The sequence below is a fragment of the Lissotriton vulgaris genome, unplaced genomic scaffold (assembly GCF_964263255.1).
Source record: "Lissotriton vulgaris unplaced genomic scaffold, aLisVul1.2 SCAFFOLD_219, whole genome shotgun sequence".
In the NCBI taxonomy this organism is placed as follows: domain Eukaryota; kingdom Metazoa; phylum Chordata; class Amphibia; order Caudata; family Salamandridae; genus Lissotriton; species Lissotriton vulgaris.
In genome coordinates, this window is record NW_028246735.1 from 2,320,406 (window position 1) to 2,339,613 (window position 19,208).

The window sequence follows — 19,208 nt, forward strand, 5'->3', positions numbered from 1 at the left end:
TGGCGAGGTTGTCCAGCAGGGTGGTGGTGTTGTTGTTGTTGTTGTTCTCCAGGTGGAAGTTGAGGTCCCCTAGGAGGATGTAGTCAGCAGAGGGGAGGGCGTGTGGGCTGATGAAGTCTGCGATATCTTCGCTGAATTGTGTGCGGGGTCCTGGGGCTCTGAGTGTGGTCTTGGGGTCGCTGTGTATCTGGAAGTGAAGGTGTTGGGCGGCTGGGAGGGTGTCGTCGGAGTTGGTCGTGATGCGGATGGAGTTCTTGTGGACGATGGCAATGCCTCCTCCTATCTGGTTGACGCGATCCCTCCGGGTGATCTTGTATCCGTCCGGGATGGCGATGGCGATGTCGGGCGCTGAGGCGGCGTTCATCCAAGTTTCCGTGAGGAAGGCGACGTCTGGAGATGTGGTGTCGAGCAGGTTCCATAGTTCCACGGCGTGTTTGTGGACGGAGCGGGTGTTTAGCAGGATGCGCTTCAGGTGGTTGCTGCTGGTGCTCGGCTTGGCGTGTGCGATGTAGGTCCGGATGCAGGAGAACTTGCAGGATTGGCAGGTGAAGGGTCCGTGGGTGCGTCCTGGGGTGGATCGGTGGCAGCCGGGGATCCGGCCGGTGTTGAGCGCGTAGAGGGTGGCGGCGTAGTAAGTCCGGCGGGTGGGATGGCATCTGCGGGAGCCAGGGGGTCTGGCGCTGGGCGCGGTCCAGGCGCGGACGGGCGCAGACGGGCTTGCCTTTGGCGCGCCTTCGGCGCACAATCGGCAACCCCGCTGCGCGTGACCGCTGCGCGTACGCGCGGTCTCCATATAAGGCCAAGTGGGAGGGAGGGGCAGCTGGGAGGCGGGAGCGGGGAGGACACAGAAGAAAAGGGGGCAGGGCCGCAATGTACGGCGGCGGGAAGCGGGGAGCGGGGGTCACAACAAGGGGGGCAGTGAACAGGAACAAAAAATACAAAAACAACAGAGGAAATACTAGGAGCAAGAAAAGGGCGATAGCAACAGGAAAAATACAATCAAGAAAAGAGCGAAATCAGGGCACAGGAACTCAATCAAGAAAAGAGCGAAATCAGGGCACAGGAAATATAGGTAAAACGGCACAACGATCAGCAGCAAGCGAGGGGGCACACAGACACAGCTGGAGGGCCGTGCGGCGCGGGGGTGTCCTGAGGACAGGTCAAAGATAAAAGAATGTTCAGGGGACATTCATAGGATGCACTAGGACAGATATGGAAGCTGACTTACAAGCTCCAATAAAGAGATATTAATTAATTATATTTATTGAGTCTAATGGATTTCTTTACAGAACCTAGGGTCTTGCATGATATGTAAAGCCTATTTTTATGTAAAGTGCTCTGATACCTTCAGGTCCAGCTAGTGCTATAAAAAACGTATAAATAACTGGATAATGCCACAAGACCACACCCACGATCCATCAACCACATTCATGCATCCCACAATAGGTATTCCAAGATGAGGCTGACATCCTTTGACATCACACAACACCACATAAAAATAATGTTGCCCACCTACATCTAAAAACATCGCATCCATAGTTGTGCACCTCCCCCACACCCCAGACACGGCACCAATTACCCAAGTAGAGAACAGTGGAAAGCCACTCACTTTCCAATACACCACGCTTACTAATCCATCATAATAGTAATTTTTTAATCACAATCGTACACCTTTGAAAAAGGCCTCTCGTGCTACAGAACAAAGAGAATTAAGGGCAAGATGTCAAACAGCCAAAACAGAAAAGGTTAATTTTTCCACAGTTGCCTTCAACACCACAACTACATCACAAAATCCCACTTCCAAATCCATATAAGATGCTGCCACAGAGACTGAACCAACGTGAAATTCATCCACCAGAAAGATAATGGCATATCACAGGCCCACATTTGAAGATGTCACAGCAACACCTCAAAAATAAAATGCCAAGAAGACATCTGCCATTGTACAACTCGAGATAGCAAACCAAAACAAACTTTTAATGGCCTGTGCCAATGTTGCGCAACAAATACCAAAACTTCTTGCTCTGTAGGTACCAAACGCCCCTTATGTGCTCCAACGAGTAGGAAGAGCAGCCCCCAAAAATACCTTTCAAATACAAGGAAACCCCCAAATGTCACTGTTCATTCTCGGTCAGCTCAATCAAGGACCAAGTCTTGTACATAATATTCACAGTCTGATCCTTTATTTTCCAGACTACTTCAAAACCTCTAGCCGACACGTGTTTCGACTCGCATCACAGCCTAGACTTCCTCAAGGCCTAGCACTAATAATTCTTGCAAATATCTTCGATCTCACCACAGTAATCATGCTGAGAAAAGTATTCAAAAAGATTATTAAAGTTCTCCAAGTACGAATTGTCAAACCGGTATACACTTCAAGTTGGACACATCATGCCGGGATGCGGTTCCTGGCAGTGTGATTCTAAGGTGCCTTGAACTCCGGCTCACACTATGGCCGATCATATACCCATGTGACTGAAAATGACAGCCCTCACTTGTGGAACTTTAATCCCTTTGAATACTTTTAGCAGTGTGGTTACTGTGGTGAGATTGAAGGTATTTGCAAGAATTATTAGTACTAGGCTCTGAGGAAGTCTAGGCGATGATGCAAGATGAGTTAGATGACACACATGTTGGGTAGGCTAGAGGTTTTGAAGACATAATTAAAATAAAGGAACAGAACGTGCTTACTACGTGCAACACCCTCAGGTGTAATGATCTCACAGAGACTGAACAAATGCAAAGTAACCTGCCAAAAAGCCACCATAATAAGGCAGCCTGAAACCTCATCCAGTATTGTTTATCACCTGTATGTGTAAAAAAGACCTTTTACTGCTCTGTGCACTATTCTTGGCTGAATATATAGGGGTGGCTGCCACCGAGAGCCTCTTTAGAGCACTGTACATGTGTCCTTTTCACTTATCTGCACTGCATTACCAGCTCACTACTATCACACTTACTCTCTACCTCCACTGTCCATCCTCCACCCTCTGGTACTCACCAGACATGTCGTGATCTTCTCAAGCGCCATCGCACTGTAGGGAAAGGAAGAAAACATGAGAGGGGAGGAAAAGAGGGATAATCAATCGTCAGTAGCACCACCGCTCTCCTTGGTTAAGTTGGATGTGTTATTTTCAGATCCATTTTACATTGTCCTCTGCTTGGACACAGCATGGACAGGGTTAAGGATGAGTTGACCTGGACCAGTGAGTACCAAAATACCAGGACATCTTTTATCTACAGAATCAGATCTTCGTTAGCCAGATAGAGGTGGCGCATTACTTGATCCTCAGCGGTCAACAACAGTGAGTATGCCTTTTAACGTTGATAAACTCATCTTGCAAATTAATAAACATATACCAGAGCCAAACTGTTGCTTATTGCATGGTTTTAATTACTGGGATAGAGAATCAGTGGTCAGGAAAGAAAAAGATTTATCAAAATTGTGTTTTTTTATGATTTGCTACATTCAAGTTATTTTCTATTGAGCTCAACCTGCTCTCTTCGTGCTGTCTGTGATTCCCATCCTTTTTTAGCAAATGGGTTTCTCTCTTCCCCATGCCTTCTTTGAGAAGATGGCCTTCCTACATCATCTGCGGTGAGTCTGGAACAGATTGTATCATTTGACTATGATGTCCTGTTGCTCAGCTCCATCCCCTCCAATGGCTTTGCGTAGTCTGGCCCAAAACAGAGGCTGCTGGCCCAAGTCCTCCTCCCACTCCAGGTAGGTTTTCTTCTTCACCAGCTTGGCCAGTTGGTGGTAGCGGGAGAGGCTCCTCATGGAAACTTTCTCCAGGAACACCATCACCAAGGAATCCTTTCTCTCTGCCAGAAGGCGGTATGTGGCCATCCGCACTTCCAAGGAGCACCAGTGGCTGCGTAGGTAATGACGGCTGATCAGACACACCACCCAGCGGCTCCTATAAATGCTGTCCATGATGTTATCCAAGATGTCTTTGCCCACCTCGAAGTCCCTGCCATGCAGACACACTTTGAAGAACGGGGGTCCTGTCTCTTCCAAGTTGGGGAGGAACTCACGGACAACCCAAGCCTCATCACAGCTGCTGTAAGAGACAAAGGCATCAAAGTCATATCGCCTCTTCCTGCCGCGTCTCCCACGATAGTTCCACCAGGTCCTGAGCATGTAGAAGAGATACAGGAGGTACCAGCGCACCCTGTGATACAGCAGGGCCATGATCAGGAACAACATGTTGAAGGAGAACGTCCCAACGAAGAGTGGGTAACCTATCAGCAAGCTGCAGTCTTTCTCCATGAATTTAAGATAATTCAGCTTCTGTGGCCCAATAGAACATGTCTGAATTCCCAGCTGTGGCACTCTCACTTGGGGGTGGGTGGTCACCCATCTTCTGATCCAGGCTTGTTCACACAAACAATCTAGGGGAACATCCTTCAGATACATGTAGCGTAGACTTTCCGTGTGGTCGAGCAGACCCTCCTGTAGGGTTTTCACAGGTTGGGACTTGAAGATTACGAGCTCCAGAGAGACGAGGTCTCTAAACATGGTGGCCGTAAAGTGCTCTATCCCAGAATCCTCTAGGATTAAGGTTCTGAGGTGCGTCAGGTTCCAGAACAGCTGCTCTGGAGTAAGGAACCCCTTTTCTATGTCCAACTTTAGGTTTCTGAGATGGAGATGACGTAACTTGCGAAGAAGTGGCAGGGTGGAATTCAGGGGGCTGTAATTTTTGATCTGGTGCACAAGACCACTGGAGCTATAGTATAAATGTTCCAGGTTGGTGAAGCACGTTAAAGCCAAACGACTAGGCACAGGGTCTGGGTGTGTACGACATTCCAGGTGTTGATTTTCCAGTAGATGAACTTCTTCAACAAATTCCAAAGATGAGCCAGCCATCAGGTCAATCACAACATAATCAGCTTTAATGTGAAGTACCTTCAAGAAGGTACCATTTTTCTGACATTCGAGGTAAACGGTTGGCCCCTCAGCTGCAAGGTAGGTCAAGGGGTTCTGTAAAACTGCAAACCCTGGCACGTCTTTAAAGGTGAGCCTCATCTCTTCAAGCTGGTGCATTCCTATATAAGAATCATTGTCGCTTCTAAGTTGGTTTCCCGTAAGGTCGAGAACCCTCACGTTTGTCAAGTGATCGAAATAGAAATTCTCCAACAGAAAGAGCCCATTGGAGCTCAGGTTGAGTGATTCCAGCTGCTCCAGACCCATAAAGGCATCTTTTTCCAGAGTTGGAATGTGATTCTGGCTTATATCCAGTGTCCGCAGATTGCCCAGACAGGATAGGCGCCCGGAGCCGATGCTGCTGATGCGGTTGGTAGAAAGATCCAGGTGTGTCAGGTTGGCCAGAAGAACCTTGGGATGTGTCCCAGGTGGGCAGATATCTAGACTCTTTATCTTGTTTACAGATAGAATGAGGGACCTCAGGCTCAGCAATTTCTTGGCCATGTCACTAGTGAAAGTCCTTATGAAGTTGTCAGACATGTTGAGCATCAGTAGGTTATCGCATCCTTCAAACAACTTTGTGGATAGCTCAAAAATAAAGTTTTGAGCTACACTTAAGTAACTCACTTTCAGCTGTGACACCACATTGCAGACATCTTTGATTTCCAGATACTCTGTATTTATCATGGCATTTAGAGACAGAGTCGCAATGCTCTTTATTCCAGAGTCAACCAGCTGAATGACCTTCAGAGCAGCGTGATCAGCCCTGAAGACCGTGAGGTGAGGGAAGTTACAGAATGCATTTTTCTCTAGTCTTTCCAACTCATTACCAGATAAATCAAGGGTGGAAATCCTTGGAGAGAAGACTGGGCTCCTAGTATGTCCAGGCAGCTTGGGTAGATTGTCTGTCCTAATGCAGTCCTCTTCACGGGCACTCGTTATACCGTTCCTCATTATTTCCAGGACCTCTAGCGATTCCAGGGACTGAAGCAGAGTGGTCAGCCTGGATAGCCTACGACAGTCGTTCTCATATAACGATATCACCTGTATTCTATGTAATGGCTTGAAAAGACTTTGTTGAAATTCTGAGTAAAGCACCACGTTTTGAAGGTCCAAGCGGGTTAGGTTCTCCAATCCACCAAACACCTGATCATCCATGTATACGGGTGGAGCGTGTCTAGTATCTCCTTTGATTCCCAGGTGTCTCAGGTTGGCAGCACCATTGAAGGCTCTTGCAGAAGCATAAAACGATCCATACAGATAGAGCCGGGTCAGGTTCTGATACCCGGAGAACGAGTCTGTGGGAACGGTTGGTACGTCTAACACCAGGCAGAGGGTGTCCATGTCCACTGGAACCTCTCTTAGATCCACCTCCATGTTCCTCATTGGGCTGCATTTGCTGAAGACCCTGAACCCATCCAAGGGGAAGCCAAAGCAAGTCAGGGTCAGCACTCCCGGGGATCCCAGCTGATCCCACTCGTAGATGTCGCACTTGGCAGTGGCCGTGCCTGACACTACGGTCCACAAACAGATGACAAATGGGCAAAGCACGGCTACAGAGAATGATCTCAGCGCCATTTCAGGCCTCTGCTGTCTAATGGGTGGTTTGAAGTGCAGGTCTCTGGGCCGTGGTTTGCTGTATCACCTTAAAAGTAAGTGAAACATCCAGTTCCTCTGTGCTTGTCTGAGTGATAAGGGAGGGCCCTATGAAAAAGGAACCGAGAGATAGAAATTTATAATTAGAAAAAAGAACAGAGAGTCTGAGTGTATAAAAACAGAGCCGAGCAGTAATGTCCACTGCAACATGTTCATTCATGGGAATGTGAGACCGCCTTCCTATCCGTCATGGAACCCTGACCCTAATTTGAATTGTTACAAAGGCCCCGTACAGACCAAGAATCTTTATACATTAGGTCCAAGCATTGGCAACTCCAGGAGGTGAGAATAAAATGCATGTTTACTGCGCCAGCCTCAAAGTCCATAGACATCAACAACCGGCACAAGTCCACTCCACACTAAATACGCCCAGAAATCCCAGAGGACAAGCACTTCTACAGCTGGAATCATCAAGATTTAAGGCTTACTGAGTCCTTTTTCAGGGGCAGCTCCGGCTTTATGAAACTCAGTACCTGAGGGCCGGAGAAGCCAGAAATACATTGTTACTTTCTGGAAGAAAAAAATATATATATATTTTTGACGCGTATCAATATTTATGTCCATATTTATCAGGGTTTTGCGATGCCTTTGTGCAGCGCAAGGGGACGCAAGGGCGACTCAAAACTTTAATGAGATTCATGATAAATCTAAAGTAACGCAGGGCAGCGCCAATCTGTGCCGTGTGTTACCCTGCGGAAGGGAGGCGTGCCATGGGTGGAGCGTGGGTGGAGTGTGGGTGTCTCTGCGGCAGGGAGGCGTGCCATGGGTGCAGTGTGGGTGTCTCTGCGGCAGGGAGGCGTGCCATGGGTGGAGCATGGGTGTCTCTGCAGCAGGGAGGCGTGCCATGGGTGGAGCGTGGGTGTCTCTGAGGCAGGGAGGCGTGCCATGGGTGGAGCGTGGGTGTCTCTGCCCAGGGTGGCGTTCCATGGGTGGAGCGTGGGTGTCTCTGCGGCAGGGAGGCGTGCCATGGGTGGAGCGTGGGTGTCTCTGCCCAGGGAGGCGTGCCATGGGTGGAGCGTGGGTGTCTCTGCGGCAGGGAGGCGTGCCATGGGTGAGCGTGGGTGTCTCTGCAGCAGGGAGGCGTGCCATGGGTGGAGCGTGGGTGTCTCTGCAGCAGGGAGGCGTGCCATGGGTGGAGCATGGGTGTCTCTGCAGCAGGGAGGCGTGCCATGGGTGGAGCGTGGGTGTCTCTGCGGCAGGGAGGCGTGCCATGGGTGGAGCGTGGGTGTCTCTGAGGCAGGGAGGCGTGCCATGGGTGGAGCGTGGGTGTCTCTGCCCAGGGTGGCGTTCCATGGGTGGAGCGTGGGTGTCTCTGCGGCAGGGAGGCGTGCCATGGGTGCAGTGTGGGTGTCTCTGCGGCAGGGAGGCGTGCCATGGGTGGAGCATGGGTGTCTCTGCAGCAGGGAGGCGTGCCATGGGTGGAGCGTGGGTGTCTCTGCCCAGGGAGGCGTGCCATGGGTGGAGCGTGGGTGTCTCTGCGGCAGAGAGGCGTGCCAAGGGTGAAGTGTAGGTGTCTCTGTGGCAAGGAGGCGTGCCATGGGTGGAGCGTGGGTGTCTCTGCCCGGTGAGGCGTTCCATGGGTGGAGCGTGGGTGTCTCTGTAGCAGGGAGGCGTGCCATGGGTGGAGCGTGGGTGTCTCTGCGGCAGGGAGGCGTGCCATGGGTGGAGTGTGGGTGTCTCTGCGGCAAGGAGGCATGCCACGGGTGGAGCATGGGTGTCTCTGCCCAGTGAGGCGTTCCATGGGTGGAGCGTGGGTGTCTCTGTGGCAGGGAGGCGTGCCATGAGTGGAGCGTGGGTGTCTCTGCGGCAGGGAGGTGTGCCATAGGTGGAGCGTGGGTGTCTCTGCGGCACGGAGGCATGCCATGGGTGGAGCGTGGGTGTCTCTGCGGCAGGGAGGCGTGCCATGAGTGGAACGTGGGTGTCTCTGCGGCAGGGAGGCATGCCATGGGTGGAGCGTGGGCGTCTCTGCGTCAGGGAGGCGTGCCATGGGTGGTGCGTGGGTGTCTCTGCGGCAGGGAGACGTGCCATGGGTGGAGCGTGGGTGTCTCTGCGGCAGGGAGGAGTGCCATGGGTGGAGCGTGGGTGTCTCTGCGGCAGGGAGGAGTGCCATGGGTGGAGCGTGGGTGTCTCTGCGGCAGGGAGGCGTTCCATGGGTGGAGCGTGGGTGTCTCTGCGGCAGGGAGGCATGCCATGGGTGGAGCGTGGGAGTCTCTGCAGCAGGGAGGCGTGCCATGGGTGGAGCGTGGGTGTCTCTGCAGCAGGGAGGCATGCCATGGGTGGAGCATGGGTGTCTCTGCGGCAGGGAGGCATACCATGGGTGGAGCGCGGGTGTCTCTGCGGCAGGGTGGCGTGCCATGGGTGGAGCGTGGGTGTCTCTGCGGCAGGGAGGCATACCATGGGTGGAGCGCGGGTGTCTCTGCGGCAGGGAGGCGTGCCATGGGTGGAGCGTGGGTGTCTCTGCGGCAGGGAGGCGTTCCATGGGTGGAGCGTGGGTGTCTCTGCGGCAGGGAGGCGTGCCATGGGTGGAACGTGGGCGTCTCTGCGGCAGGGAGGCGTGCCATGGGTGGAGTGTGGGTGTCTCGGCAGCAGGGAGACATGCCATGGGTGGAACGTGGGTGTCTCTGCGGCAGGGAGGCGTGCCTTGGGTGGAGCGTGGGTGTCACTGCGGCAGGGAGGCGTTCCATGGGTGGAGCGTGGGTGTCTCTGCGGCAGGGAGGCATGCCATGGGTGGAGCGTGGTTGTCTCTGCGGCAGGGAGGCGTGCCATGGGTGGAGCGTGGTTGTCTCTGCGGCAGGGAGGCGTGCCGTGGGTGGAGCGTGGGTGTCTCTGCGGCAGGGAGGCGTGCCATGGGTGGAGCGTGGGTGTCTCTGCAGCAGGGAGGTGTGCCATGGGTGGAGCGTGGGTGTTTCTTTGGCAGGGAGGCGTGCCATGGGTGGAGCGTGGGTGTCTCTGCGGCAGGGAGGCATGCCATGGGTGGAGCATGGGCGTCTCTGTGGCAGGGAGGCGTGCCATGGGTGGAGCGTGGGTGTCTCTGCAGCAGGGAGGCGTGCCATGGGTGGAGCATGGGCGTCTCTGCGGCAGGGAGGCCTGCCATGGGTGGAGCGTGGGTGTCTCTGCGGCAGGGAGGCGTGCCATGGGTGGAGTGTGGGTGTCTCTGCAGCAGGGAGGCATGCCATGGGTGGAACGTGGGTGTCTCTGCGGCAGGGAGGCGTGCCTTGGGTGGAACGTGGGTGTCTCTGCGGCAGGGAGGCATGCCTTGGGTGGAGAGTTGATGTCTCTGCGGCAGGGAGGCGTGCCATGGGTGGAGCATGGGTGTCTCTGCGGCAGGGAGGCATGCCATGGGTGGAGCGTGGGTAACTCTGCGGCAGGAAGGCGTGCCATTGGTGGAGGGTGGGCGTCTCTGCGGCAGGGAGGCGTGCCATGGGTGCAGCGTGGGTGTCTCTGCAGCAGGGAGGCATGCCATGGGTGGAGCGTGGGTGACTCTGCGGCAGGGAGGCATGCCATGGGTGGAGCATGGGCGTCTCTGCGTTAGGGAGGCGTGCCATGGGAGGTGCGTGGATGTCTCTGCGGCTGGGAGGCGTGCCATGGGTGGAGCGGGGGTGTCTCTGTGGCAGGGAGGCATGCCATGGGTGGAGCGTGGGCGTCTCTGTGGCAGGGAGGCGTGCCATGGGTGGAGGGTGGGTGTCTCTGCGGCAGGGAGGCGTGTCATGGGTGGAGCGTGGGTGTCTCTGCAGCAGGGAGGTGTGCCATGGGTGGAGCATGGATGTCTCTGTGGCAGGGAGGCGTGCCATGGGTGGAGCGTGGGTGTCTCTGCGGCAGGGAGGCGTGCCATGGGTGGAGCGTGGGCATCTCTGCGTCAGGGAGGCGTGCCATGGGTGGTGCGTGGGTGTCTCTGCGGCAGGGAGGCGTTTCATGGGTGGAGCGTGGGTGTCTCTGCGGCAGGGAGGCGTGCCATGGGTGGAGCGTGGGCATCTCTGCGGCAGGGAGGCGTGCCATGGGTGGAGCGTGGTTGTCTCTGCATCAGGGAGGCATGCCATGGGTGGAGCGTGGGTGTCTCTGCGGCAGGGAGGCGTGCCATGGGTGGAGCGTGGGTGTCTCTGCGGCAGGGAGGCGTGTCATGGGTGGAGCGTGGGTGTCTCTGCGGCAGGGAGGCATGCCCTGGGTGGAGCGTGGGTGTCTCTGTGGCAGGGAGGCGTGCCATGGATGGAGCATGGGTGTGTCTGTGGCAGAGAGGCGTGCCATGGGTGGAGCGTGGGTGTCTCTGTGGCAGGGAGGCGTGCCATGGGTGGAGCGTGGGTATCTCTGTGGCAGGGAGGCGTGCCATGGGTGGAGCGTGGGTGTCTCTGCGGCAGGGAGGCATGCCATGGGTGGAGCGTGGGTGTCTCTGCGGCAGAGAGGCGTGCCATGGGTGGAGCGTGGGTGTCTCTGCAGCAGGGAGGCATGCCATGGGTGGAGCGTGGGTGTCTCTGCGGCAGGGAAGCGTGCCATGGGTGGAGCGTGGGCATCTCTGCGGCAGGGAGGCATGCCAGGGTGGAGCGTGGGTGTCTCTGCAGCAGGGAGACATGCCATGGGTGGAGTGTAGGTGTCTCTGCGGCAGGGAGGCGTGCCATGGGTGGAGCGTGGGCGTCTCTGCATCAGGGAGGTGTGCCATGGTTGTTGCGTGGGTGTCTCTGTGGCAGGGAGGCGTTCCATGGGTGGAGCGCGGGTGTCTCTGCGGCAGGGAGGCGTGCCATGGGTGGAGCGTGGGTGTCTCTGAGGCAGTGTGGCGTTCCATGGGTGGAGTGTGGGTGTCTCTGCGGCAGGGAGGCGTGCCATGGGTGGAGCGTGGGTGTCTCTGCGGCAGGGAGGCATGCCATGGGTGGAGCGTGGGTGTCTCTGTGGCAGGGAGGCGTGCCATGGGTGGAGCGTGGGTGTCTCTGCGGCAGGGAGGCGTGACATGGGTGGAGCGTGGGTGTCTCTGCGGCAGGGAGCCATGCCATGGGTGGAGCGTGGGAGTCTCTGCGGCAGGGAGGCGTGCCATGGGTGGAGCGTGGGTATCTCTGCGGTAGGGAGGCGTGCCATGGGTGGAGCATGGGTGTCTCTGTGGCAGAGAGGCGTGCCATGGGTGGAGCGTGGGTGTCTCTGCAGCAGGGAGACATGCCATGGGTGGAGTGTAGGTGTCTCTGCGGCAGGGAGGCGTGCCATGGGTGGAGCGTGGGTGTCTCTGCGGTAGGGAGGCGTGCCATGGGTGGAGCATGGGTGTCTCTGCGGCAGAGAGGCGTGCCATGGGTGGAGCGTGGGTGTCTCTGCGGCAGAGAGGCGTGCCATGGGTGGAGCGTTGGTGGAGCATGGGTGTCTCTGCGGCAGAGAGGCGTGCCATGGGTGGAGCGTGGGTGTCTCTGCGGCAGGGAGGCGTGCCATGGGTGGAGCGTGGGTGTCTCTGCGGCAGAGAGGCGTGCCATGGGTGGAGCGTGGGTGTCTCTGCGACAGGAAGGCGTGTCATGGGTGGAGCGTGGGTGTCTCTGCGGCAGGGAGGCGTGCCATGGGTGGGGTGTGGGTGTCTCTGCGGCAGGGAGGGTGCTATGGGTGGTGCGTGGGTGTCTCTGCGGCAGGGAGGCGTGCCATGGGTGGAGCGTGGGTGTCTCTGTGGAAGGGAGGCGTGCCATGGGTGGAGCGTGGGTGTCTCTGCAGCAGGGAGGCGTTCCATGGGTGGAGCGTGGGTGTCTCTGCGGCAGAGCGGCATGCCATGGGTGGAGCGTGGGTGTCTCTGCGGCAGAGAGGCGTACCATGGATGGAGCGTGAGTGTCTCTGCGGCAGAGAGGCGTGCCAAGGGTGGAGTGTGGGTGTCTCTGCGGCAGGGAGGCGTGCCGTGGTTGGAGTGTGGGTGTCTCTGCGGCAGGGAGGCGTGCCATTGGTGGAGCGTGGGTGTCTCTGCGGCAGCGAGGCGTGCCATGGGTGGAGCGTGGGTGTCTCTGCGGCAGGGAGGCATGCCATGGGTGGAGCGTGGGTGTCTCTGCGGCAGGGACACATGCCATAGGTGGAGCATGGGTGTCTCTGCAGCAGGGAGGCGTGCCATGGGTGGAGCATGGGTGGAGCATGGGTGTCTCTGCGGCAGGGAGGCGTGTCATGGGTGGAGCGTGGGTGCCTCTGCGGCAGGGAGGCGTGCCATGGTTGGAGCGTGGGTGTCTCTGCGGCAGGGAGGCGTGCCATGGGTGGAGCGTGGGTGTCTCTGCGGCAGGGAGTCGTGTCATGGGTGGAGCGTGGGTGTCTCTGCGGCAGGGAGGCATGCCATGGGTGGAGCGTGGGTGTCTCTGCGGCAGGGAGGCGTACCATGGGTGGAGCGTGGGTGTCTCTGCGGCAGGAAGGCGTGCCATGGGTGGAGCATCGGTGTCTCTATGGCAGGGAGGCGTGCCATGGGTGGAGCGTGGGTGTCTCTGCGGCAGGGAGGCGTGCCATGGGTGGAGCGTGGGTGTCTCTTCAGCAGGGAGGCGTGCCATGGGTGGAGCGTGGGTGTCTCTGCGGCAGGGAGGCGTGCCATGGGTGGAGCGTGGGTGTCTCTGCGGCAGGGAGGCGTGCCATGGGTGGAGCGTGGGTGTCTCTGTGGCAGGGAGGCGTACCATGGGTGGAGCGTGGGTGTCTCTGCGGCAGGGAGGCGTGCCATGGGTGGAGCATCGGTGTCTCTATGGCAGGGAGGCGTGCCATGGGTGGAGCGTGGGTGTCTCTGCGGCAGGGAGGCGTGCCATGGGTGGAGCGTGGGTGTCTCTTCAGCAGGGAGGCGTGCCATGGGTGGAGCGTGGGTGTCTCTGCGGCAGGGAGGCGTGCCATGGGCGGAGCGTGGGTGTCTCTGCGGCAGGGAGGCGTGCCATGGGTGGAGCGTGGGTGTCTCTGTGGCAGGGAGGCGTGCCATGGGTGGAGCACGGGTGTCTCTGCAGCAGGGTGGCATGCCATGGGTGGAGCGTGGGTGTCTCTGCAGCAATGAGGCGTGCCATGGGTGGAGCGTGGGTGTCTCTGCGGCAAGGAGGCGTGCCATGGGTGGAGCGTGGGTATTGCCGTGCATCCACCCACGCATTCTGACACATTCCTAGATTTACCAACATGGGTAGACCTGGGAATGCATCAGAAATGTTCGCCTCTCCACCAGAGGCGAAACAAGGAGAAATATCCTTATTTCTCCTCATTGTTTCCTCTTTGTAAGTGAGCTGCATTGAGCAGCACGCGTAGAAGGAGTAAAATGCCTCTGAGGATTGTTTTGTGCAGGAGGGTGTCCCTTCCTGCACAAAAACAATCCTGCCTGTAACACACACACCCTTGCACCGTGGGCCATAAATGCCTGCGTTGGTGCTCGGCAGACGTTCTGTGCGCCAGCGCAGGCAGCAGGAATGCACCGTATAATGTTAAATACATGCATTGCTCCCCTCTCCCTTTCATGCAGCGCGGGCAGCAGGAATGCACCATATAATGTTAAATACAGCGCATTGCTGCCCTCTCCCTTTCATGCAGCGCCGGCAGCAGGAATGCACAGTATAATGTTAAATACTGCGCATTGCTGCCCTCTCCCTTTCATGCAGCGCGGGCAGCAGGAATGCACCATATAATGTTAAATACAGCGCATTGCTGCCCTCTCCCTTTCATGCAGCGCCGGCAGCAGGAATGCACAGTATAATGTTAAATACTGCGCATTGCTGCCCTCTCCCTTTCATGCAGCGCGGGCAGCAAGAATGCACCGTATAATGTTAAATACAGCGCATTGCTTCCCTCTCCCTTCTTTGCACCGCGGGCAGCAGGAATGCACCGTATAATGTTAAATACTGCGCATTGCTGCCCTCTCCCTTTCATGCAGCGCAGGCAGCAGGAATGCACCGTATAATGTTAAATACTGCGCATTGCTCCCCTCTCCCTTTCATGCAGCGCGGGCAGCAGGAATGCACCATATAATGTTAAATACAGCGCATTGCTGCCCTCTCCCTTTCATGCAGCGCAGACAGCAGAAATGCACGTATAATGTTAAATACAGTGCATTGCTGCCCTCTCCCTTTCATGCAGCGCGGGCAGGAGGAATGCACGTATAATGTTAAATACAGCACAGTGCTGCCCTCTGCCTTTCATGCAGCGCAGGTAGCAGGAATGCACGTATAATGTTAAATACAGTGCATTGCTGCCCTCTCCCTTTCATGCAGCGCGGGCAGCAGGAATGCACGTATAATGTTAAATACAGTGCATTGCTGCCCTCTCCCTTTCATGCAGCGCAGACAGCAGGAATGCACGTATAATGTTAAATACTGGGCATTGCTGCCCTCTCCCTTTCATGCAGTGCAGGCAGCAGGAATGCACCGTATAATGTTAAATACAGCGCATTGCTGCCCTCTCCCTTTCATGCAGCACAGACAGCAGGAATGCACGTATAATGTTAAATAGACACCAAAAAAATGAATTGGAAGGTTCCCCTGGTTCAATTCACAGGGAGGGGAGCAAATACAAAGCAAAATATCGAGGGACCCTGTGTGTTGTTGGTCAATATAGTTGGACCGATGTATTTATTATGTGTGAGCAGTATAATATTTAGATCGCGGGGGGACCTTTTAGAAGCCAAAATTTCTATAAAGTATATATGACATTCATACCAATGGGTGACACAGGAAGAAAAGAGATAAAACTAAAGTGTATATAAAAATATATATAGTGCAATTTATTTTGGTACCTCCCTCTACAGGGTTACACTCTAAATTAAAAACATTAAAAACAATACATTTGTGATCTACAAAAAACAATATTCATAATCATAAAAGTCAAAAGACAACAGTCGACGCGGCGTTTCGGTGGTTGTTAAATGGTTTCACCTTCTTCAGGACGTTTTGACTAAGGTTACATCAAGTCTAGAAATAGAACAACATTGTTTTAGATACCTATTCCTGTACATCAACATTCAAGATTGCTATTTTAACTCAATATATACCCATTTATTAACACTGTCTCCACCCCGTGTATTTATAAAAACAAAACTATCACTGTTTTATTTCAGCGCATTTCTTATAGTATAAAGCAACATTGCCATGACTTTCATGCTCTTTTTATACCTTCAGGTTGAAGACTTCATTGTAGACAAGACTCTCTTTTACAGTAGTGTCTCGAAATAGTGAGAATCCTTAAAATGAAGCAAGACCTTTTGTGGGGATTTAAGGGAAAGATAATGCTTGTATTTAGTGCGATTATTTTTACGGATTAGTAATTCAGTTTGCACTCGACTGTTTCTTTTGCCATTACCTTGTTTCGGTTGCCTACTTCCTTATATCGGCACAGAGGAGCCACCGGTATTTGATATTATGGTTATTGTCCCATATGGCATTGTAGACTCCTTTTTTCCATTGGAATCTCTAAGAAAGGGAGGGTAAACCATGACATAGTGTTGTTTCTCCCGGCTAGTTGTTATTGTCTCTGTAATTACTAAATTCTCATTGAGTTTTTATTATACTCACCAGAAAAGAAGAAGTTTTTCATCTATTCTGTTCAGTCTGCGGTGGAGCTCTCGCAGGCTGACTTATTTAGGGATACAATCTCTCTTGTCTGTGGGATTAATTCATTTTACAAGTCATTAGTCTCGTATGAAGACCTCGCAGTATTACAAGATATTGTCAGACGTTTTATGAGTTTCAGTATCTGACCGTTTTACAAGGTTTACGTATATCTATTTATTGCGTAAAGCAACTGGTAGTGGGTATTCCTATTAAGTTCACTATTTCTTTGTTCAATTATAGTGGCAAGTTGTTTTTAAAAAAAAGATGTTAAAAAAAAAAAAAAAGAATTTTCTTTTGTCACATGTATTAATAATTATGAATTCACGTAATCCTATAACGTTTTTGTATGCTACTCATGCTGCCATCTTAAGCAGTGCTATAACCCATTTAAAAAGTCTTTAAACTACCTCCAAGGGTTGCGGAGTTCCGTAATATTTAGAGACTCTATCCCGAGTGTTTGCTCTGAGTCGTAAGGCTCCCGCTTAATAAGCGGCTTTTTAAAGCTTACAGCTCAGCAAGACGAGCGGAAGTACGGGCAGCGTTTGTCGAATTCACATACCTTGTCAGGGTGATACGGCCTCCCTGCTCCTCTGTGTCCGGGTTTCCATGGATAATATTCGGAATACCCTTCTCTTCCGGTTTTATGCTGATTCTGTCTACGTTCACCCGGAAGTTCATTTCGGGCGCTAGTTGTATAGTTTATTATTTTAAGCGTAATTTTTATTCTCGATGTTGTCAAATTATAACAATATTGTTCGAAAAAATGTTGGCCAAGATTTTAAAATTTACGGCCATGCACAAATACAACGTCGGTGTGATCCGGAAGTATTATCTGTTTGTTCGATTACATTTTACGAATTTACATCTTAGTTTAAAGCAAAGAATTTTAATGCCGATTTTCAATTTCGGTTTTGGAGAACAATAACGTAGTCTAGATTTTACAGTGCGAAGAAAATCCGCCGTCTTTTAACATTAGGTGCCATTTTGGATTGGGATACCCCTATTCGTTAGCCTTGCTGAGATGCAGTATTGTTTAGATTTTGCCTCATTAAGATGAGATGCACTATGTACTGATGTCTGTAACAAAAGAATATAATATGGACTGTTTTCCATACAGCGTATTTCTTTCTTCCTTTAGGTCATTTCTTTGATCGGAAAACAGCGTTTATCAACAGTTGGAAAAACATTATCACTATTAAAAATTTGGATCGCCAAAACATGATGATATATATTCAACTATTCACATCAGATGTTAACTTTATAGCCAGCTATGTTTTACAATACTCTGTGCCCCACATTTCTTTGACGAGGTTGATCTTTAAATTCTAGCGTAGAGCAAGATTATGACATGAAGATCTATCCACATTTATCTAAATACATCTGAAATTATATCACATCAAAGTATCCTCAGTCAGTGTACAATATGTCTATACCACGTGTGCTAAACATATAAGCCTCTTTACAGTAGTTTTTCCCAGTCTTCTTTATTGTTCAGGCCAGTTCTAAAGGTATTAAACAAGGACACAAAAAATTGTTCTCTCTTTTTCCTTTTTATTTGAACATTCCCACCTCTCAAGCTTTGTTGTATTACTTCTATCCCACACCATTTTAGATCTTCTAATCTGTGGTTGTGGGTAAGCCAATGTTCAACAAGGGGAGCTGTTTTTTTCTTTGTCCTAATTGCCGATTTATGCTCAGTGATCCGAGTTTTTATTTCTCGAGATGTTTCGCCTATATATACTTTTTGACATGGGCATAAAATCAGGTAGATTAAATTTTTGGTTTTGCAATTAATGAAACTCTTTATGGTGTGTGTTACACCATTATGAGTTACTTTGTTGATCTTCATTTGAGTATCACAATTTGTACACATATTACAAGAAAAATTTCCTGTTGGTAGAGGTTTTTTATCTATGGTGGTTTGACTTTTACTTCTGTCTTCTTTGTATGTGTGTACTAGGCAATTCCTTACTGTTTTATTCCTCCTAAAACTGAACATAGGTTTCTCCATTTTTGTGCCATCTTTGTCATCAAGCAATGACCAGTTCCTATTGATTATGTTCTTCACCTTATTACTTACTACCGTATAGTTTGTGACAAATATCAATTTTTCATTTGTTTTCCTAGTTACTTCATTATTTTTGTTGAAGAGGGAGTCTCTGTCATAATACTTGGCCCTCTTGTAGGCTTTTTTTATTAGCTGATTTGGGTAACCTCTGTCCCTAAGTTTTTTTGATAAATCGTCCGCATGTTTATTAAATTCGTGCAGGTTGGTACAGTTATGTCTGATACGTAAATATTGTCCAAAAGGGATGTTATCCTTTTGGCTTTTGGGATGGTTGCTTCTATAGTGCAAAAGTGTATTGCGGTCCGTAGGTTTTGTATATAGTGTTACCTCTAATTTGCCTTTGCTATCTCTGAAGCTTATATCTAAAAAAACTCGATTGTCTCCTTACTGTATTTGCTGGTGAAACGTAGGTTTGGGTCGCCTAAGTTCAGCCATGAGATAAAATCAATCAAAGTTTCTTCAGTTCCAGTCCAAATGAAAAAAATATCGTCAATGAACCTTGACCAGGAAATTATATTTTCAAAAAAAGGTGCTGCACTGTTGTAAATATGTCTATTTTCAAAATTGGCCACATACAGGCATGCCAAGCTGGGAGCACAGGTGGCTCCCATGCTGGTGCCCTTGATCTGTTTGTAGAGATCTTTTTTGAACAAAAAAATGTTATTTTTAAGAATAATATGAGTGCATTCTATTATGAAGCTTGCATGAGCGTCTAGATCCCCATCGCCTGTATTTAAGAGGCCCTCTAACATTTTGATGGTATCATCCTGTGGGATGTTGGTGTAGAGGGCCTCTATATCTAGTGTCACTAACCATTGGAGTTGGGAGTTAAATGGTTGACCTTCTACCTTTTCTATCATACTGGTAGTATCTCTAATGTATGCTTTTTGTGAGATAACATAGGGTTGTAAGAATTTGTCTACGTACTTACTCAATGGTTCCGTAATGGAATTGATACAGGATGCAATAGGCCGCATTGGGGGTTCCATAAGGTCTTTGTGGACCTTTGGGAGTCCATATAGTGCGGGGATAATTGGGGTTTCATTTTTTAGAAATCTGTACTCAT

At 51.9% G+C, this 19,208-nt stretch overlaps 1 protein-coding gene across 1 annotated transcript; it reads right to left on the reverse strand.

Annotated features, from left to right (window-relative positions):
• Positions 1–3,619: 3,619 nt before the first annotated feature.
• On the reverse strand, positions 3,620–6,505 carry LOC147665768 (uncharacterized). Its single transcript, XM_086949536.1, has one exon. The coding sequence runs from the start codon at positions 6,503–6,505 to the stop codon at positions 3,620–3,622; it is 2,886 nt and encodes a 961-aa protein (XP_086805662.1).
• Between the last annotated feature and the right edge of the window lie 12,703 nt (positions 6,506–19,208).

What these genes read in the sequence shown, in the direction of transcription:
- LOC147665768 (XM_086949536.1), bottom strand. Translation starts at nt 6,505, where the DNA reads ATGGCGCTGAGATCATTCTCTGTAGCCGTGCTTTGCCCATTTGTCATC.